Source organism: Entelurus aequoreus, linkage group LG14 (assembly GCF_033978785.1).
Source record: "Entelurus aequoreus isolate RoL-2023_Sb linkage group LG14, RoL_Eaeq_v1.1, whole genome shotgun sequence".
Lineage (NCBI taxonomy): Eukaryota > Metazoa > Chordata > Actinopteri > Syngnathiformes > Syngnathidae > Entelurus > Entelurus aequoreus.
In genome coordinates this window covers 44,314,261-44,337,885 of record NC_084744.1, presented here as the reverse complement: position 1 = coordinate 44,337,885, position 23,625 = coordinate 44,314,261, and the positions used below count along the sequence as shown (strand labels likewise).

General features: G+C 40.9%; 1 protein-coding gene across 4 annotated transcripts in view; it reads left to right on the top strand.

Annotated features, from left to right (window-relative positions):
• Positions 1–23,625, top strand: part of LOC133664931 (plakophilin-4-like) — a 246,263-nt gene that overhangs the window by 190,184 nt on the left and 32,454 nt on the right. For all 4 annotated transcript variants that reach the window (XM_062069971.1, XM_062069969.1, XM_062069972.1 and 1 more), the window contains one exon: positions 2,718–2,931. In XM_062069971.1, coding sequence (XP_061925955.1) covers positions 2,718–2,931 — 214 coding nt within the window. The remainder of the gene's footprint in view (positions 1–2,717; positions 2,932–23,625) is intronic.

The window sequence follows — 23,625 nt, the reverse complement described above, 5'->3', positions numbered from 1 at the left end:
CACGCTCTGTTTCCCTGGCATTCTTCCGCCACCATGCCTATTTTTTTGTGATTGGCTCGGGGTCGAGAGTCGTTCCACTCCCACCCTACACCCGGTGGGTACTTTTTACAGCCGGTATAGTACCGAATATGATTCATTAGTACTGTACTAATACCGGTATACCGTACAACCCTAGTTACCATAAAACAGTATGGTGAACATAAATCATAATTCATGATACAACACTTCCACATCATGCAGAACAAGTTTGAACATGAATAAGTCTGAACAGTTAGAAATGTAAAATTTGTCTCCTTTGAACTTTACTTCTTCAATCAATCAATCAAAGTTTACTTATATAGCCCTAAATCACGAGTGTCTCAAAGGGCTGCACAAGCCACAACGATATCCTTGGCTCAGATCCCACATCAGGACGAGAAAAAACTCAACCCAATGGGATGACAATGAGAAACCTTGGAGGGGACCGCAGATATGGAGACGTAACATAATAGTGAGAGTACAGTCCATAGTGGATCTAACATAATAGTGAGAGTACAGTCCATAATGGATCTAACATAATAGTGTGAGAGTCCAGTCCATAGTGGATCTAACATAATAGTGAGAGTCCAGTCCATAGTGGATCTAACATAATAGTGTGAGAGTCCAGTCCATGGTGGATCTAACATAATAATGTGAGAGTCCAGTCCATAGTGGATCTAACATAATAGTGGGAGTCCAGTCCATAGTGGATCTAACATAATAGTGTGAGAGTCCAGTCCATAGTGGATCTAACATAATATTGTGAGAGTCCAGTCCATAGTGGATCTAACATAATTGTGTGAGAGTCCAGTCCATAGTGGATCTAACATAATAGTGAGAGAGTCCAGTCCACAGTAGATCTTACATAATAGTGTGAAAGTCCAGTCCATAGTGGATCTAACATAATAGTGAGAATCCAGTCCATAGTGGATCTAACATAATAGTGTGAGAGTCCAGTTCATAGTGGATCTAACATAATAGTGAGAGTCCAGTCCATAGTGGATCTAACATAATAGTGTGAGAGTCCAGTCCATAATGGATCCAACATAATAGTGAGAGTCCAGTCCGTAGTGGATCTAACATAATTGTTGAGAGTCCAGTCCATTGTGGATCTAACATAATAGTGTAAGAGTCCAGTCTATAGTGGATGTAACATAATAGTGCGAGAGTCCAGTCCATAGTGGATCCAACATAATAGTAAGAGTCCAGTCCATAGTGGATCTAACATAATAGTGTGAGAGTCCAGTCCATAGTGGATCTAACATAATAGTGAGAGAGTCCAGTCCATAGTGGATCTAACATAATATTGTGAGAGTCCAGTCCATAGTAGATGTAACATAATAGTGAGAGTCCAGTCCATAGTGGATCTAACATAATAGTGTGAGAGTCCAGTCCATAATGGATCCAACATAATAGTGAGAGTCCAGTCCGTAGTGGATCTAACATAATTGTTGAGAGTCCAGTCCATTGTGGATCTAACATAATAGTGTAAGAGTCCAGTCTATAGTGGATGTAACATAATAGTGCGAGAGTCCAGTCCATAGTGGATCCAACATAATAGTAAGAGTCCAGTCCATAGTGGATCTAACATAATAGTGTGAGAGTCCAGTCCATAGTGGATCTAACATAATAGTGAGAGAGTCCAGTCCATAGTGGATCTAACATAATATTGTGAGAGTCCAGTCCATAGTAGATGTAACATAATAGTGAGAGTCCAGTCCATAGTGGATCTAACATAATAGTGTGAGAGTCCAGTCCATAGTGGATCTAACATAATAGTGTGAGAGTCCAGTTCATAGTGGATCTAACATAATAGTGAGAGTCCAGTCCATAGTGGATGTAACATAATAGTGAGAGAGTCCAGTTCATAGTGGATCTAACATAATAGTGAGAGTCCAGTCCATAGTGGATGTAACATAATAGTGAGAGAGTCCAGTCCATAGTGGATCTAACATAATAGTGAGAGTCCAGTCCATAGTGGATCTAACATAATAGTGAGAGTCCAGTTCATAGTGGATCTAACATAATAGTGAGAGTCCAGTCCATAGTGGATCTAACATAATAGTGTGAGAGTCCAGTTCATAGTGGATCTAACATAATAGTGAGAGTCCAGTCCATAGTGGATGTAACATAATAGTGAGAGAGTCCAGTTCATAGTGGATCTAACATAATAGTGAGAGTCCAGTCCATAGTGGATGTAACATAATAGTGAGAGAGTCCAGTCCTTAGTGGATCTAACATAATAGTGTGAGAGTCCAGTTCATAGTGGATCTAACATAATAGTGAGAGTCCAGTCCATAGTGGATGTAACATAATAGTGAGAGAGTCCAGTCCATAGTGGATCTAACATAATAGTGTGAGAGAGTCCATAGTGGGGCCAGCAGGGGATCATCTTGAGTGGAGACAGGTCAGCAGGGCAGAGACGTCCCCAACTGATGTACAGATAAGTGGTCCACCCTGGGTCCCAACTTTGGACAGCTAGCGCCTCATCTGTGGTCACCTCCACGAAGGAGAGGAGGGCAGAGCAGAAAAGAAACGGCAGATCAACTGGTCTAAAAAGGGGGTCTATTTAAAGGCTAGATTATACAAATGAGTTTTAAGATGGGACTTAAATGCTTCTACTGAGGTAACATCTCTAACTGTTACCGGGATATTACCCTATTAGTTTTTGTGCTGACTCTCGTTGATCCTCCTCACAGGTGTGTCGGCTCGGCGGCGTCAAACACCTGGTCGACCTGCTGGACCACAAAGTCTTGGAGGTCCAGAGGAACTCGTGTGGAGCTCTGAGGAACCTCGTTTACGGTAAAGCCATGGACGACAACAAGATCGCGCTGAGGAACGCCGGAGGCATCCCAGCTTTGCTTCGACTACTGAGAAGGACCGTGGATGCGGATGTCCGGGAGCTCGTCACAGGTAAGTCGGCCAGCCTTTCACTATTATGTTAGATCCACTATGGACCAGACTTTTTGATTAATTGATTGATTGATTGATTGATTGATTGAAGCTTTTATTAGTAGATTGCACAGTACAGTACATATTCCGTACAATCGACCACTAAATGGTAACACCCGAATAAGTTTTTCAACTTGTTTAAGTCAGGGTCCACGCAAATCAATTCATGGTACAAATATATACTATTATCATAATACAGTCATCACACAAGTTAATCATCAGAGTATATACATTGAATTATTTACATTATTTACAATCCGTGGGGTGGGATGTGGGGGGGGTTGATATCAGCACTTCAGTCATCAACAATTGCATCATCAGAGAAATGGACATTGAAACAGTGTAGGTCTGACTTGGTAGGATATGTACAGAGAGCAGTGAACAAAGTGAGTTCAGAAAGCATAAGAACGAGTATATAAAAAGTTAAAGTACCAATGATTGTCACACACACACTAGGTGTGGCGAAATTATTCTCTGCATTTGACCCATATCCTTGATCACCCCCTGGGAGGTGAGGGGAGCAGTGGGCAGCAGCGGTGGCCGCGCCCGGGAATCATTTTTGGTGATTTAACTCCCAATTCCAACCCTTGATGCTGAGTGTCAAGCAGGGAGGTAATGGGTCCCATTTTTATAGTCTTTGGTATGACTCGGCCGGGGTTTGAACTCACAACCTACCAATCTCAGGGCGGACACTCTAACCACTAAGCCACTGAGTAGGTCATATACATTTGATTATTTACATTTAATTATTTACAATCCAGGGAGGTGGGATGTGGAGGGGTGTGGGTGTTAGTCCAGGGTAGAAGTTGTCTGGAGGTGTTCTTTTTTTTGAAGGAGGATAGAGATGAACTTTCTTTTATACCTGTTGGGAGTGCATTCCATTTTGATGTGGCATAGAAGGAGAATGAGTTAAGACCTTTGTTGGATCAGAATCTGGGTTTAACGTGGTTTGTGGAGCTCCCCCTGGTATTGTGGTTATGGCGGACTCTCACACTATTATGTTAGATCCACTATGGACTGGACTCTCACACTATTATGTTAGATCCACTATGGACTGGACTCTCACAATATTATGTTAGATCCACTATGGACTGGACTCTCACACTATTATGTTAGATCCACTATGGACTGGACTCTCACAATATTATGTTAGATCCACTATGGAATGGACTCTCACACTATTATGTTAGATCCACTATGGACTGGACTCTCACACTATTATGTTAAATCCACTATGGACTGGACTCTCACAATATTATGTTAGATCCATTATGGACTGGACTCTCACAATATTATGTTAGATCCACTATGGACTGCCTTAAAGGCACGCCCCCAATAATGTTGGCCAGGTGGAAATCGGGAGAATGGTTGCCCCGGGAGATTTTCGGGAGGGGCACTGAAATTCGGGAGTCTCCCGGGAATATCGGGAGGTTGAAACCGATACCGATAATTTCCGATATTACATTTGAAAGCATTTATTGGCCGATAATATCGGACATCTCTAATACAAAGTATTTCAATGGTTGGAATCTGCGCTTTTGCATGATGTACTAGTTACTATGGTCATCTAATTAGTTACTATGGTAATCTAATTAGTTACTATGGTGATCTAAGTCACAGCAGCTCAGACGAGGCACCAAGCAGTGTGGGTGGGGAGCGTTTCCACAGAGGGTTTCCAGAGACTGAAATGTGGGTGTCAGGAACAGACGTGGAAGGAGATTTTTACAACAAAGTTCTAAAGCTTAGTGATATATCACATTGTAGGTGGGTTTTTTTTACCCTTCGCGTTCATATTTTGCTGTGTTTGTTGCATTTTTGTTGCGTTTTGCTTGATTGTAAAATATGTCGATGGAGAGGGGGTGTGACGTTCATCCATCCATCCATTTTCTACCGCTTGTCCCTTTCGGGGTCGCGGGGCGTGCTGGAGCCTATCTCAGCTGCATTCGAGCGGTAGGCAGGGTACACCCTGGACAAGTCGCCACCTCATCATATGTTGTCAATATTCAGTGTTTTATCCTTCTTTATTTTCATGTACATTCTGGGTGTCTCATTCAATAAAAACAATTTAAATTCCATTCCGTTTTTTAAGGCGGTCTGTCATAACGTTATTAGCATTCAGACATTATTGTGAGGTTTTGTATTAGTGTTCCTAAAAATAGATATACCAGCCCCCAGACACATTTTTTTCTCTAAATTTGGCCCCCCCTCGAGGCAAAATAATTGTATATTATCAAAAAGGGATAAGTGTCATGATTCTTTGCCAAAAAAGACAGTTGCAGAATAAATAGTTGAGAAATGAGCTGAAAACAGGCAAAAAATATGTTTTAGGAACTCACGTCAATGTTCCACCACTCCTCTCTTGGACTGCTCGCCCACACGTTCTTTGGAGCAAACGCTGAAGCAAATGTCTTACAAACTGCCAAAGTCTTGCCTTCTTCCATTGTAATTTCCTATGTGAAATAATATGGTTCAGAAAATGTTGACTTTAGTTGCACAAAATCCTTGACATGTTTACTTTTGTAAGCACTGCAGCACGTGTGACATCATGACGTGGGATCAGATTGCGTTCACATCAGACATCCTTTTTTTTTTTGTAATGTGAACGACAACCGTATTTTCCAGGACCATAGGGCGCACCGGATTATAAGGCGCGCTGCCGATGAATGGTCTATCTTCGATCTTTTTTCATTATAAGGCGCATTAAAGGAGTCTTTTTTTTTTTTTTTCTAAATGTAAAACACTTCCTTGTGGTCTACATAACATGTAATGGTGGTTCTTTGGTCAAAATGTTGCATAGATGATGTTTTACAGATCATCTTCAAGCCGCTTTCTGACAGTCGCTTCCGGATGCGCCGTTTTGTGGGCGGTCTTATTTACGTGGCTCACCTTCGACAGCGTCTTCTCCCCGTCATCTTTGTTGTAGCGGTGTAGCGTGCAAGGACGGGAGTGGAAGAAGTGTCAAAAGATGGAACTAACTGTTTTAATGACATTCAGACTTTACTTCAATCAATAACGGAGCAGCATCTCCTCATCCGGAAACAACAACAACAAATGTGTCCCGTGAAAAACCGTCCGACTGGAACTCTCTGATAACTAAAGTTCCTTGGGTGAATAATGTAAACTCACTACACCGGTATGTTTTAGTGCTTTCATGGCGAGTTTACTGACAGATATAAGTAAGAACTTTACACTACTTTATATAAGAAATGGCAACAGCGGAGGATGAATGTCCCATATCAAGAAGATAGAGAAAAAGAAGAAGCTTATCGACTATGGTGTCGGCATGGACTACAAAGGCGGAAGCGCGCAAATTTTCAGGACTTATGCAGATCCCAAATACAGATCAGCAGGTACCAGAAGGCAAGGAAAGTCGCTTTTGCATAATAATGCGAAACAAAACGCCAGATAATATGTCTCACCTTATACACACACCATAATAATACTCCTATGTTTAATGCGCCGACAATCCATCAAGCGGTGCGGCTTCATAGCTTACCAAAGGCGTACTAAAACATTTTGATAGATTTTTGAGCGCCGTGTGTAATGTTCTATATTTTCAATTTTGTTTACTTGAGTCATATTGCAGTCTACACGTATCTCTTATGTGTGACTGCCATCTACTGGTCACAGTTATCATTTCACCATGTACCAAATAAAATTACTTTGAGGTCGGTAAGCAAAACCAGAATTATTCCGTACATTAGGCGCACTGGGTTATAAGGCACACTGTCGAGTTTTGAGGAAAATAAAGGATTTTAAGTGCGCCTTATAGTCCGGATAATACGGTACATCAAAATATGGGATTTGACAAATAAATCCAGATTGGACATCCTGCCATGCAGTGTGAACGTAGCCTGAGATGGAGACTTTGCCTGCGTCTGTGCTCAGGCAGATATCATTTGTCACCTTGAGCCGAGCTGTATGATAGAGCTTCTACTGTGCATTAAAGACAAAAGCCCATTTTACCAGATAATTGATCTACTATTAGGATGTAAATATTCTGGTTTGATTCTCGCATGCTGACAGTCTGCACCTGACATTTGTTTTGTCGTCTGAGCCCACCAAACAAACAAAGTGTGCAAAGTCCACAGTGTTTGGGATCAGGGTGGAGCAGGGATAAGCAAGCCAGAACATTTGGCTCCCAGGTGGTTGAGTCAGCTGTTTTTGCTCAGATTCTGCCCCTGTTCCAACAGTTTCATGTTGCAGGTTGTTGCGTCGACCAGCATTCCTCCAATGGGGAATTCAAATTGCTAGTCTCTCCCAGATTCTTTTATGGCACATAAGCTGATGTTTATATTCAATCAACAGGCAGCATTTGGTATTTTGTGGTTTATTCTCCAAGCTTAGAGGACAAACTGAGACCAATCCAGCACACCAGCGTTCCCCAGCCCGGTCCAGATCGGTCTAGCTCGGTCTCCCCTCAAACCCCCGGAAGTCCCGTGATCTTCCCTCTGTCCCCCGCCTGCTGTTTCCCCAGTCTAGCTGTGCTCCTTATCTTAGGAATGTAATGGCAGTCTCAACAAAGAGAATAAACAGCGCTCTGACTCTAACCAAGGACACTCGAATCCAAGCACTTTGTACCACACGAGACATTAGCTGATGTAAATATGACTATAGGAGTTTTTAGAAAGAAGTAACACTTAAATATGGATATGATTCTGATCTGCTTCCAACAAGTCCCCCTTTAAGATCTTCTAATAAGATCTTTATTACTTGTACAAAACTTATAAAGCACGCCCCACATTAAAGTCTTAAAGTTACCATTTTGCTAGACCCCCTTTAGTGACACTTAGCACAAGGGGCTGTGCGGTTCTGGATGGTCTCGAGGGAGGTTGTTCAGCAAGTCCCTCAACTGTGTCACGAGTCAGGTTGGTTAGTCTCAACGGCGGCGGGGAGTTAGAGAGGCCGCTGAAACAGGAGTTCCAAGGGGTGTTGATTTGGTGAGTGGGGTCACCAGTCTAACCATAGCACAAAGCCCAACGGCTGACGTCGGGATTCTAATGTACAATCTGTGCTTCCCACAACACCAGAATAAGTCAGCTCGTGCCCAAGGGCCTATCCTAGAGCCATCTATCAGTGTGGTGCACCAGTAACGGTTGATGTCACCCAATTCGTTGGGGGACGAAGAGGGTCCTGTAATTTGAAAACGCGTGTAAATCAGCTTTTGGGCCACAAAGGGAAGAAGTCGGGTAGCATTGTCAACAGAAGGGTACACATGTCAGTCAACTTAAAAGGGGCGGGGTAAGTGTGGGAAAAGGGACGTCCAGCGGAAGACGCAACACAGTCACCCAGGTTTTGGCATCCACCTGAGCCACAGGTTGTCTGCACCCGCTCCTAAGGTCAAAGGTCAAAGTTACCAGGCCTTCGGTGGTGATGTCATTAGCACGCACAGATGTGAGCCTTTGAAACACCACCGAAGTGGGGTGGTACTTTAGGTGCTACAGAGGGTGTAGAGGTAGTTAACGCCCTCTCAAGGACATTAATTTTAATAATTCCTTTAGCGTCTGTATCAGTCAGGTCAAGCCCCAAAACAACATAAAAGGGACGATGGGCACAACTTACCAGAGTATGTTGTCTGCATCCGACACCAATGGTTCAGGGTTGAGTCGTAACAAATATAGAGGTTATTACCACGGTAATAGCTATTGTGTCCCCCGTAATTAATCACACTGCACAGGTCAAAAATAAGTCTTGCTATCCCCTTTGACCCAGTCCATTTAAAGTCCGCTGTATGTTCTTAGACACTTGTCAGTCACTGTCGTCAGGAAGGATGAACTGAGACACAAAGACAGTAGAACACGCCCAAACACCAGTCCGTCAGGGAGCACTACCGGGTGTAACATCCTGCCTTTCGTCTATCAATATCAGAGTAATTTAGGTAACAAAACGGGGATAAACATCAAACTTTTCACTTAATGTAACGACACATACAGTTATGCTGAAAACAAGCAAGAAAAACTAAGAAACATTTAGCATACTGGATTGGTCTCACACAAGGATATGCAATATAGAAGTTGAAAAAAGTAATGTAGGTAGAAAATCTCTCTCGTCTCCTGGGCTGTGGGGCAGATGATGTGGCGATGTCAGCAATGACATCCGCTGGTAATCTGTCAGGTTCTTCAGCTGTAGTGCAGAGGGAGAGGTGGTACCAGGTGTCCCCTCCACCAGCCAGTCGAAGGGCGTGGGACGTCCGTTCTACGACCTAGAAGGGACCAGTCCACCTGGACTCCGTCCACTTGCGTTTGATGACCTTGATCTTGACCCTCTCAGCGGGCGGAAGGGAATCTGTACAGAAGAACTGGCACACAAATTCTGCAATTTTTTGTGTAAAATACCATTTTGGTTTTACGCTGAGTCCTCCTTCCATGGGGGGCTGCTGGTCCTGTGAATGGCTGACCTGTATGCACCTCATAGGGTGAAAAACTCAAAGGGCGGTAAAACAGTTTTATTCACGGGCCTTCGAATGATCATTAACGCTAATTGCAACATGTCAATCTAATTAAATTTGGTCTGTGCACAGATTTTAGCCAATTAGTTTTTAATGTTCTGGTCCATCCTTTCAACCTTACCTTGGGACTCAGGATGGTACCCCAAACCTGTGTTCTAGTCCGAAAGCCTTTTCGACCAAGGCTAAGTGAGTATTTTTTTTAAATTGTTGCCGTTGTCTGACCTAATCTTTTTGGGGAAACCATGTCGGGGTACTAGGTCATTCACAAGTCATTTAATTACTGATATTGCATCCTCTTTTGAGGTTGTTGTTGATTCCGGCCAACCACTGTGATTGTCAACACAAGTCAGTACGTACCTTTTCCCTTGTACCGTATTGATCATATCAGTGAAATCAAAGACTATACATGGTTCACCCTCACCTCCTCCATATTCTAAATTTGATCTACTAAACTACTATCGATGTGTAAAATCGTTATTTTCAAATTAAAATTAGTTATAAGTTCTTACCCACGGTAAAAACGTTAAAACTATGGAATGTGTCAGAGTCGGATGATTGTCGATTTTGTTCCAAGGAGTCTGTATCCACCCTCACTCACCCCCTTCTGTTTCTGAAAAAAAGGACTGTTAGTCATACTATCACTTTCAGAAACATCTAAGAAAAAGGTCAGCTAATAGTCAAGTAGCGGAGGACAGGTCATGTTTGAGGTCAATGATTGTCTCTTCAGCCTCTATGGTCCACTGGGGGGTGGTGTTAGGGTAGGGGACCCCTTAGCAATATCACAATTAACTCAAACTCATCTGAACCCTAACTTTTATGTAACTTATTCAATATGGTGAAAGTAACAAAATATGCTTATATTTATATTGTCACCAATACTAGAAAAATACTACCCTTATGGTGGATGCTTTAGCAATAGTATTTTGAAATTTTACCACACCTGGTGGCCCCAATAATTCATTAAGTCAAGCTCATGTTGTAGAAAGTTGAATGATGCAGACACGTTTGTTACTGAATACTTTCTATCAGACTTCTGTCTTGACGACTATGTGTATGTAATGAGCAACTATAATTATTTGATATGCTTAAATGTGTAATGTGTCGTTTTAGCTCAGCTGTTGTGTAGCTGCTAGCTCCTCGTAGCCTACAGGTGTCTAAATTTCAGCCCATAGTTATGTGTTTAACATAACCATGGGCTAAACCTAAACAATTGAAAATGTGGTATTTGGGTGTCGGTGTAATGTTTGGCAGCTACGCCGTGTCTTATCATTGGACCTAAGTTCTTTGGTTTTGTAGGCGAGACAGAGAGCAAGGGAACAATGTGGGACACTATTGTGTCCATCTTATACCATGCTAGCTGTTGCAAAGATAGGTCAACATGAGCAGCCACACCTTGAGTTCCAACATATATAAATAATCATAACATATGGCGAGTCGGGTGTCAGAACACACGGAAGCATCTCAGTCAGTCAGGGTTTTCACTGTTAGAGCAGTTGGATGTCAGCCATTCCTGTTGTTTCAGGCTGTGGTATGAGCTCATGGAGGAGTCTTGGTAGTGGTGTCGCAGCTGGGTGGTTCAGCCGTCAGGTAACACCAGGAATGTTCCTTCTTTGCGATTTGAATGTCAGGGTACAGTCTGTAAAGGAGGTCCAGCAATCTGATCCGGAAGTGGTTTGGTGACAGGTAACCTTCTTGTGACCCCAGCGAAGCCTTCGACCTTTAAAGAGGAAGCACACAGTTTTTTTTGGTACCTCTGCATTCAGAATCGAATGGGTGGCTGATAAAATTGTCCGTTGACACTCATGTCCAGCAGGGGTCCTGTCGGTACTTCCTGCTGCGACTCCTGATGTGGGCGTCCTCTTACACGCCTTCGTGTTCGTTTGTTGGCACGACGGAACCTTTCCTGTTCGGAAATGTTCGGACAGTCACGACTCCAGTGACCAGGCTGGTCACAGCCGAAACAGTGTCTACCCCAGACCGGCTTTGAAGCATCGTGTTGTCCACCACCCGAGTCCAACCGCACGTCTGTTGAGGATTCTTTCCTCCGCCTGTTGGAACTCAAAAGCAAGGTCACCCACTGCTGAATATACCCTAGCTGATATTTGACCTTTTGGTTCTTTTAACCTTTTATCTTCAGCGATCTGTAATTTAAGTAGTCGTTTCCTTGTTGCTCTGTCATTAGCCCTATTTTGCATGGGATGAATAAAATGTCCTGCCATATATTGTTTTTGGCACCTTGTATATCAGGGTTAACTTTGTCCAAAGTGTTTGGCCAAAGGTTCCCTCCCGGAGGTACAGGTGGGAAAGCAAGGTCAACAATGGCTTGCACGTATGCATCGGCAAGAGACTTATATTGTAGTATGCCCAAAGTGTTAATGTCATGTGTCAAAAATGTCTGCCGGAGAAAATGGTCAGACGTGTACAAGGGGTTAATTTTCGGAGGCAGCATTAATCTTAAAGGGGGCGTGTTAATACCTCCTTCTCTTGTCACTGGAGTAGGGGGCGGTGTCCTAGTCAAAGTCTGGGCGGGTCGTTTGAATTGTCTTGCACATGCGCGGCAGACAAAAAACCAATCAGTTCATTCTGTCATTAATCATCGTTTCTGTTGCTGCATTTCGTTTTTCCACGTAATCCCCGTTTACTTTTATCATACGCCAAACTCTTAAATTCTCTCCCTGAGTGTTCCATTTTCACCAGCGCACACACACACACACACACACACACACACACACACACACACACACACACACACACACACACACACACACACACACACACACACACTCAGCAGCACACACACACACGAGCACGCGTAAGCACTCCCGCACACACACACACACACACACACATGAGCACGCGTAAGCACTCCCGCACACACACACTCACACTCAGCAGCACACACACACACGAGCACGCGTAAGCACTCCCACTCACACACACTCACACTCAGCAGCACACTCTCTGCGTTTCACTTTACCATAAAACTTCCAGTTACTTTTTTATTTTATTTTATTTTTTATTTTACCAGACGTTTGAGTTCACGACTTTGCGAGTATTGTAAACTCCCTCTTAACCCTTTCAAGGAACGTTCTCCTTTTTTCTCTTTTTTTTTTTCTCTACCTGCTAGTTCCAACCGTCCATTCAATTGATCATTACACAGTAATGATTAATCACATTTTTCCCAGACCGCCATCACATTCCTGTCTGTCACACTCCAAGGCCATGTGTCTATTTCTTTACGTTTTAGTGTCTTATCTCACTGGGATCTTTCAACCCGCTTCCTTATGTTTCAGTGTCTTATCTCACTGGGATCTTTGAACCCGCTTCCTTACGTTTCAGTGTCTTATCTCACTGGGATCTTTGAACCCGCTTCCTTACATTTTAGTGTCTTATCTCACTAGGATCTTGCAACCCGAACTCATTAAGGGACGACCAAATTCCCAGGGTAAGCTACACCCAACTATTAGTTCACTCGTCAATGAAACTGCCCGTCACGGTAATCGAGACACAATGGCCTGAGTTGACCACTTATTTACAATTTTAATGCAATGGCAGGCTCGGCAAAAATGCAATCAATCTATCAAAATCACCAATCTGTGCCTGGGATTACAAAACAGTGTTTGACTTACAGACTTCAGGACAGACTCCTAACGCAGCTTTTATCTAAAAAGAAAGGTTCTGCTTACCTTAAATTGGCCAATTGAGTCTGTCCAGAAGATTGCAAGAAGTCATCAATCAACAGCGTGCCATCTCGGACGAAGCCCCCAAATTGTTGCGTCGACCAGCATTCCTCCAATGGGGAATTCAAATTGCTAGTCTCTCCCAGATTCTTTTTATGGCACATAAGCTGATGTTTATATTCAATCAACAGGCAGCAGTTGGTATTTTGTGGTTTATTCTCCAAGCTTAGAGGACAAACTGAGACCAATCCAGCACACCAGCGTTCCCCAGCCCGGTCCAGATCGGTCTAGCTCGGTCTCCCCTCAAACCCCCGGAAGTCCCGTGATCTTCCCTCTGTCCCCCGCCTGCTGTTTCCCCAGTCTAGCTGTGCTCCTTATCTTAGGAATGTAATGGCAGTCTCAACAAAGAAAATAAACAGCGCTCTGACTCTAACCAAGGACACTCGAATCCAAGCACTTTGTACCACACGAGACATTAGCTGATGTAAATATGACTATAGGAGTTTTTAGAAAGAAGTAACACTTAAATATGGATATGATTCTGATCTGCTTCCAACAAGTTCCAACGAGTGCAGTCTTCATGAAATAAGGACAGAGTGTATATAGTATAAGCTGTTGGAGGGATGGAATTAAACATGACTTCCCTTTTAACTCAACACCTCTTAACTTGAGCAAAATAGCTTTACTGTGGCTATATTTGAAAAAAGTAAACAGGGTTTTTCTACAGGGAAAGACAAACAGGTTCAAGATGTAGAGGTTGTACGAAAAAGGCATGTTGCATGTAACCGACGCCGTGTACAGCACTTTCCGTTTAACAGCGCAGTGGAACCCGTTTTGGTCATCAAGTCCTGGTCCAGCGTCGTATTTCTAGAAACATTATTCCTATAAAAAAATATACCAGGTTAAGCAAACATGGTGGGCGCCTTTGTCAACACAAGATTTGAGAGCTCAAGGGGTTACTGTAGATCTATTTATGTCGACATGTTGTACTATATTACCTCGATATGTTTTAATGGGAACTGCACTCTTTGGGGGAATTTTGCCTATCATTTACAATTCTTATGTACGACAAGAACACTTATGTTTTTCTTTTTTTATGCATTCTAAATATTCAATAAATGCGATCAAAGGTCCGCTTACAATGGAGCCTATTGGAGTCGCTCTATTCTGCCTATAAAGCCCTTAAAAATATCTAAACACCTCTATTAAGGTTCTATGCACAAAACACAAAACCAGTGAAGTTGGCACATTGTGTAATTCGTAAAAAAAAAACAGAATACAATGATTTGCTAATCCTTTTCAACTTTTATTATATTGAATAGACTGCAAAGACAAGATATGTAATGTTTGAACTAAGAAACCTTTTTTTTTTGTTACAAATAATAATTAATTTTGAATTTAATGGCTGCAACACATTGCAAAAAAGTTGTCACAGGGGTATTTTTACCACTGTGTTACATGGCCTTTCCTTTTAACAACACTCAGCAAACGTTTGAGAACCGAGGAGACACATTTTTGAAGCTCTTCAGGTAGAATTATTTCCCATTCTTGCTTGATGTACCCTGTTTAACAGTCCAAGGTGTCCGTTGTGGTATTTTACGCTTCATAATGCACCACATATTTTCAATGGGAGACAGGTCTGGACTACAGGCAGGCCAGTCTAGTACCCGCACTTTTTTACTACGAAGCCACGCTGTTGTAACACGTGGCTTGGCATTGTCTTGCTGAAATAAGCAGGGGCGTCCAAGATAACGTTGCTTGGGTGGCAACATATGTTGCTCCAAAACCTGTATGTACCTTTCAGCATTAATGGTGCCTTCACAGATGTGTAAGTTACCCATGTCTTGGGCACTAATACACCCCCATACCATCACAGATGCTGGTTTTTCAACTTTGCACTGAAAACAATCTGGATGGTTCTTTTCCTCTTTGGCTTGGAGGACACAACGTCCACAGTTTCCAAAAACGATTTGAAATGTGGACTCATCAGACCACAGAACACTTTTCCACTTTGCATCAGTCCATCTTAGATGAGCTCGGGCCCAGCGAAGCTGGCGGCGTTTCTGGGTGTTGTTGATAAATGACTTTGGCTTTGCATAGTAGAGTTTTAACTTGCACTTACAAATGTAGCGACAAACTGTAGTTACAGACAGTGGTTTTCTGAAGTGTTCCTGAGCCCATGTGGTGATATCCTTTACACGCTGATGTCACTTTTAGATGCACTACCGCCTGAGGGATCGAAGGTCACGGCATTCAATGTTGTTTTTCAGCCTTGCTGCTTACGTGCAGTGATTTCTCCAGATTCTCAGAAAATGTTGATGATATTACGGACCGTAGATGGTGAAATCCCTAAATTCCTTGCAATAGCTGGTTGAGAAATGTTGTTCTTAAACAATTTGCTCACGCATTTGTTGACAAAGTGGTGACCCTCGCCCCATCCTTGTTTGTGAATGACTGAGCATTTCATGGAAGCTGCTTTTATACCCAATCATGGCACCCACCTGTTCCCAATTAGCCTGTTCACCTGTGGGATGTTCCAAATAAGGGTTTGATGAGCATTCCTCAACTTTATTAGTCTTTTTTGCCACTTGTGCCAGCTTTTTTGAAACATGTTGCAGGCATCAAATTCCAAAAGAGCTAATATTTGCATAAAATAAAGTTTTCCAGTTGGAACGTTAAGTATCTTGTCTTTGCAGTCTATTCAATTGAATATAAGTTGAAAAGGATTTGCAAATCATTGTATTCTGTTTTTATTTACCATTTACACAACGTGGCAACTTCACTGGTTTTGGGTTTTGTACATAATGTAAATATATATGTCATGTAGTAACAGGCACATTAATAATCACATTTAATATTTACGTATTTTGATTATTTTAACCATACGCGGTCCATGAATTTCAAAAACACATCACAATGTTCACTTTTTCCCCCCCACATCATCACTGATTATTACTCATGCAGGCTTCATAAGAGCCAACATACATAATAAAACATCACTCACTGTAGAAGGTCCACTGTCATTAGGATGCCCACTGATAGAATCTTGTTATGGTCTCATTTTAGATTAAAAATGACTCATATTCCGCAACAACAAAACAACTAAAGGGCTAAAAATCACCTTACTATGGTGGAGTCATTTACACCTGGTACGTGTGATGATACCATGTATGATGAGAAAGAAGCACAATACGTAGAGCAGTGTTTTTCAACCTTTTTTGAGCCAAGGCACATTTTTTGCGTTGAAAAATTCCGGAGGCACACCACCAGCAGAAATCATTAAAAAACAAAACTCAGTCGACAGTAAAAAGTCGTTGTCGCAATTGTTGGATATGACTTTAAAGCATAACCAAGCATGCATCACTATAGCTCTTGTCTCAAAGTAGGTGTACTGTCACCACCTGTCACATCACGCCCTGACTTATTTGGAGTTTTTGCTGTTTTCCTATGTGTAGTGTTTTAGTTCTTGTCTTGCGCTCCTATTTTGGTGGCATTTTCTCTTTTTTTGGTATTTTCCTGTAGCAGTTTCATGTCTTCCTTTGAGCGATATTTCCCGCATCTACTTTGTTTTAGCAGTCAATAATATTTCAGTTGTTTTTTATCCTTCTTTGTGTGGACATTGTTGATTGTCACATCATGTCCGGTTGTACACTGTGGACGCCGTCTTTGCTCCACAGTAAGTCTTTGCTGTCGTCCAGCATTCTGTTTTTGTTTACTTTGTAGCTGTCATGTCTGTGATCATGTTTTGTTTAAGTTATGTCCTGTTTGGTTTTTGGACTCTTTTTTTGTTCCTGTTTGGTCACCATAGCAACCCATTAGTTCCACCTGTTTCACGTTTGCACTCACGCACCTGTTACTAATCATGTTCACGACTATTTGAGCCGATAGTTGCCAGGAAGTCAGCCTGGCGACATTAACTCTGTTACCGCTGTTATCCTTTGCTACCCGATGATAACATAGTTCATGCTTCATGCCATGTCACAGTAAGTGTTTTTGTTTCATGTTCATAGTTTCTGCCCAAGTGCTAGTTTTTGTTTTCTTAGTCACGTTTTTGTCTCCGCCTTGTGCGCGCCTTTTGTTTGTTCCTTTTTAAGTAAATAATTAAACATGTATCTACCTTCATCCGATGTCCAGTCAAGTTTGTTTGCATTCCGGGAAAGCAACTCATGCAGGAAACTGCGCCATAGCCCATGTCTTGACAGTAGCCAGTTCAGTTTTAGTTTTGTTCTGCATAGCCTTCCCTAAGCTTCAATGCCTTTTCTTAGGGGCACTCACCTTTTGTATATTTTTGGTTCAAGCATTAGACACCTTTTTACCTGCACGCTGCCTCCCGCTGTTTCCGACATCTACAAAGCAATTAGCTACCAGCTGCCACCTACTGATATGGAAGAGTATTACACGGTTACTCTGCCGAGCTCTAGACAGCACCGACACTTAACAACAACACATCATTTGCAGACTGTAATTACCGGTTTGCAAAAAATATTTTTAACCCAAATAGGTGAAATTAGATAATCTCCCACGGCACACCAGACTGTATCTCACGGCACACTAGTATGCCGCGGCACAGTGGTTGAAAAACACTGACGTAGAGTGATCACTAAAGCAGTCGGTTTGCACACCACCAGGATGTGTGAATGAAAAAGGCTGCGTTTACTTCATCGATTTACTGAAACTAACTATAGTCCTCTCAATGTTTGACTTCATTATTTATTTGGATACAATGTTTAATGCTACATTTTTAGTCATATAAGTATGTTATTCAAGACAGAAGTTCGAAGTTTGCACTTTCTTGACCTCAGTGTTGGAGATGATTTGCATGCAAAATGTGCAACGCAATATTTTTGTTAACAGGATTATTCTATTGAAGCAGGGAAGCTTTTAATTTAATTATTATTCCATAAAAAGGTACAATTCATATCTAAAATTCTAAAAAATAACATTATACAGATTAGAATTTTAATAAAAGTAAGATGCAGTGTATGCAGTGTCATTTCAAACTACTTTTATTTTGATCAAATGAAAGAAAAACTTGTTTTGAATGATCTCTGTATTCCATTTTTTTTGTAAAGTAAAAAATTCGTAAATCCAAATTTTGGTGAAAAATTTGGTGATTTTATTTTTTAGGCCATAAATGTATTTTTGACAGAAAAATATCTGCTGCATGTAGCAACAGTTCTTCTTAACTAAATAGTCTTGTATTATTTGATGACAACTGTTCAATATAACCCTTTTTGAAATAAATTCTACAAAATCTTAACTTGAATATCTGCTTTAATCTCTTGAATGCCTTGACTTGTGATCCCAAAGTAAGCTTTCTGTCAGTTTGTCGGTTAAGAATGATAATAAGCAAATGAAGGGAAAGTAGTGAAATGTCATGAAGACGTTAAACATTTTTAGGATGTAACGAAATTAAAACATTATAACACGGTTATCATTATTATCACGGCTTTGCTCTAAAAGTACTTGTACAAACTGAAATAGTTTAACCAAGTTTTATTCAAAATAAATGAATAAGCAACACAAACTGTATACTTTCCTTGGCAGAAGAAATATTGAATAGTGTTCTTTTTTTAATCAGAGTTTTTAAATATGTTTATCTTCTTCTATTTTATTTTGTAAAGGTTTCAAAGTGTTTAGAAATTAAGGGGGGAGCGTGCTAGCTATTTCTGCAGGAAATAAACAGTATCACCCTGAGTTTTTCAAAGTAAGTTAATTCATCACAGTTTTATGAAAATGTAAATTTGAAGCGGTAATACAACATTGGGGATTTTATCGCCATGTAAGAGTATAACAGTTAATGGTACGTCCCTAATACGTTTGTATCGTTGTATGTTTCACCGTTCCAAGCAGCCCTCTGAGGGCAGAAACTGCGATGTGGCCCGGGATGAAAATGAGTTTGACACCCCTGCATTTGGAAGATAGCACTGCTACACAAGCTGTACACTGACTACTCAGATATGCTGCTGCCTGGTCATGGAATGAATTACAAAAGGACTGAAGGTTACCTGAAATGATCACTTTGGGGGAATTTCAGTCCATTTTAAAGGATATAGAAACCAGTTCTATTAGGCATTGTACTTGTTTAAAAAAAATTAAAAAAAATACTGAAACATTTAATATTTGTTAAAAGCAGGTGTCGGCAACCTAAAATGTTGAAAGAGCCATATTGGACCAAAAATACAAGAAAATTATCTGGCTGGAGCCGCAAAAAATTAAAAGCCTTATATAAGTGTTAAATTGTAGGCAACACATGATGTAAGTGTCTATATTAACTATAATAGCCTACTATCAAAATGCTGAAATTTAATATTTATATTGCACATTTTTACAAAATGATAAAACATTAGTAAAACAAAGGCTTCTCAGAGGGTGAGAAAACTCCTGGAAATTACTGGTTTGTAATGGTCAAAGGTATAGATGTGTGTGTCCAAGTTAAAGGAAACTGCAGGCTGTCTTCTTCTTGTGGATTCATTACAATCTTTGCAAGCTGGGTAAGGTTTGCTGCGGTCTATAACGGCACACAAACAACTATCAGAAATGCAAATATAAATTAAATACACAGAGGACATAAGTAAAGGAAATTAAATGAGCTCAAATATGAAGTTAAAGTACCAATGATAGGCACACACACACACTAGGTGTGGCAAAATTATTCTCTGCATTTGACCCATCCTCCTTGATCACCCCCTGGGAGGTGAGGGGAGCAGTGAGCAGCAGCGGTGGCCGCGCCCGGGAATCATTTTTGGTGATTTAACCCCCAATTCCAACCCTTGATGCTGAGGGAGGTAATGGGTCCCATTTTTATAGTATTTTGTATGAGTCGGCCCCGGGTTTGAACTCACAACCTACCGATTTAGGGCAGACACTCTAACCACTAGGCCACCGATATACCTAAAAACGAGGCATAATGATGCAATATGTACATACAGCTAGCCTAAATAGCATGTTAGCATCGATTAGCTTGCAGTCATGCACTGACGAAATATGCCTGACAAGTCAATAACATCAACAAAGTTCACTTTTGTGCATTCACGCACAGCATAAAACATTTGGTGGACAAAATGAGACAAAGAAGGAGTGGCATAAAACACTTTTCTGTGGCAGCGTCGGAGAAAGTTGCACATGTAAACAAACTACGGTGAGTTCAGGGATCGCTGGAATTAGTCGGGCAAAACGGTGCTTGCCAAATGCTCTCATCAGTCAAGCATGTTTAATATAAACAGTGGAATTTCTAACAATTAGGGACGTTTGTGTCATGTTTGTCCTCCTACAGAAACCATGTTAAAACAAAAAATATACTATTTTCTGTCATCTTTTTCCATTTTCATGCATTTTTTAAAAAGCTCCAGGGAGCCACTAGGGTGGCGCTAAAGACGTGGCTCTAGACCTGTGGGTTGCCGACCTGGTTTAACCTATTGCATGGTTTTACCTCTTAAAGCCCAAGCTGTTTGTTTACATACTTTTTTGTATTTCTCTTTGCTATTTGGGCTTATTGGACCCTAATTAGAATAAAAACTAAGAATCATCTTTTGATATGATGTACTTAGTCCATAAGTACACAAATCTATACTTCATGTTTAGTGACATGCTAATTCTTATTTTTACACTTTTTTTTCTCCAAATTCCATTGTATGTTATATTCTTCTGACACCACCAGATGGCAGTATGGCAGTGTCCACATAAGTGGCCATAAGACCCCAATTCAGTAGTGTACACAATTTTGGAAAAAAGAGCTAAAAGGTGCTGTCCACACATGTGGCCACTAAGCCTTCAGAGGTTTTTAATGTTGTAAGAAATGTGTAGTTTTCACCATAGTATGTGACTACTGATGTTTTTGTTGCTATATTTATTTCTGTCATTTTGTTTTGTTGCCCTTTTGGCCAGATCACTTTTGGAAAAATCTCAATGAGTCCTTAAAGGCCTACTGAAATGATTTTTTTTTTATTTAAACGGGGATAGCAGATCTATTCTATGTGTCATACTTGATCATTTCGCGATATTGCCATATTTTTGCTGAAAGGATTTAGTATAGAACAACGACGATAAAGATCGCAACTTTTGGTATCTGATAAAAAAGGCTTGCCCCTACCGGAAGTAGCGTGACGTAGTCAATTGAACATTTCCGCAAAGTTCCCTATTGTTTACAATGATGGCCGCCAGAAGTGAGAGCGATTCGGACTGAGAAAGCGACGATTTCCTCATTAATTTGAGCGAGGATGAAATATTTGTGGATGAGGAAAGTGCAAGTGAAGGACTAGTGGGGAGTGGAAGCGATTCAGATAGGGAAGATGCTGTGAGAGCCGGGGGTGACCTGATATTCAGCTGGGAATGACTACAACAGTAAATAAACACAAGACATATATATACTCTATTAGCCACAACACAACCAGGCTTATATTTAATATGCCACAAATTAATCCCGCATAAAAACACCTAGGTGTTTGTTATGCTAGCTCATAGCTACTAGCTCGAGCTAGTTATAGCTTGAGCGGGTTATATGGACGGGATCCCGTCCATATAACCCGCAAATACAATTCAAACACCTGCACAACACACACACTCACTCAGCCCAAAGGATCGTTCACCTAACCCAAGGTTCATAAAGCTTATATATTCAACCAAAGTTACGTACGTGACACGCACGTACGGGCAAGCGATCAAATGTTTGGAAGCGCAGCTGCGTACTCACGGTATCGCGTCTGCGTCTGTGTATCCAAATCAAAGTCCTCCTGGTAAGAGTCTCTGTTGTCCGAGTTCTTCGATCTTGACTGCATCTTTCGGTAATGTAAACAATGAAACACCGGCTGTGTTGTGTTGCTGACTTCCCTCGCAAAATACTCCGCTTCGCAGTGACAACTTTCTTCTTTGCTTGCTCAGCTTCTTTCTCCATAATGCAATGAACAAATTGCAACAGATTCACCAACACAGATGTCCAGAATACTGTGGAATAATGAGATGAAAACAGAGCTATTTCGTATTGGCTTCAATGGGGAGCCATACCTCTGTTTCACTGGCTACGTCACGCGCATACGTCATCCTCCAAAGGCGTTTTCAACCGGAAGTTTAGCGGGAAATTTAAAATTGCACTTTATAAGTTAACCCGGCCGTATTGGCATGTGTTGCAATGTTAAGATTTCATCATTGATATATAAACTATCAGACTGCGTGGTCGGTAGTAGTGGCTTTCAGTAGGCCTTTAAATAAAGGTTAAATAAAGGATATTGATTGATTAATTGATAGCTACATCCAAGTTTAATTTCTATGGCGTTGTCACCTGAACAGCTGTGGTTAGGTAAATAAGACTGTTATGCAACACTGCAAGCATTTCATCACATCACGTCACCAGTGGGAGAAATTGAAATCATTTGATTGTCTTAACATCTGCACTCACATTCAACTTTGCTCATAATCCTGCAACTGCCAAAAGCTCGTCGCTAAAGCCAGACTTAACATAAATATGTCTGTGTAACCAGGATTAAAGTCTTGGCACTGCTCCCGGAATGATTTAAGGCACTTTTGTCCTCAGAAAGGATAGTCGGTAACAAACCCGAACCCTAAATCAATTATAAGATGAAGCATTGATTGCATAGAAGTTACTATCCGATGGATCTTTTTTGTGTGACATAATGCATTACGGATTATTACGATCAGGGCTCATTGCTGCCAATTCCGATTTTGATTCCGATCATCCATGAGTGAGATTGGCTGATACCAATCACATGTGTTAATTGTACATTTTTCAATGTATTTATGGTGAATCCTATTGACAGTTTAACAATATCGACACAATATTTAAGATGACTCCTTATCTTTTATTGCAGTAATCCTTCGTTTATCGCTGTCAATAAATGAATTCACAGTAGGAATCATTAATTATAAATCATATATTTATTATTTACTACCTTCTAAATAATTGTTTAGACATTATGTGAGCCGCACGGACATGAAATAACACTCTTTAGTCACCTTTACATGCTTTTAATCCAACATAGTAATGCTGCCTTAGGCTAAGCCAATCAGTGGCCTCGATACTGAACAGCGCACTCTGATTGGTTTGGTCTTATTTTTTGGCCAATAATACTGTACACTAGTAGTGATATTTTTAGTGCATTTTTAAGCTTGAAAATGCTTAAGTTAGGTCAGGGGTGTCAAACTTGTTTTCATTGAGGGCCACACCGCAAATAATGAATGAATTTGCCTATGAATTTTTTTAATATTTTACTTTTTTTTTAATGTAAGGAGTAAAAAAACTCTGTGGATTTGACCACTGTTTTTACAGAAATAAAACTGGCAGCTTCATTGCCAGACTTTTACTGTAAAATATATATGGTGTTTTTGTTTTCATTATTATTATTTTTTGCAACATACTACTGTAAATAGAAATACAGTAGCACTGTTTAATTTTATTTTGGCAACTCGGCTGCCAGTTTTTTATCATAATAAAATGTGGTACCATAAAATCATCAACCGTGGATTTTACAGTAAAAAAAACAACAAAAAAACCTGACAGCTCAGTCGATAGAA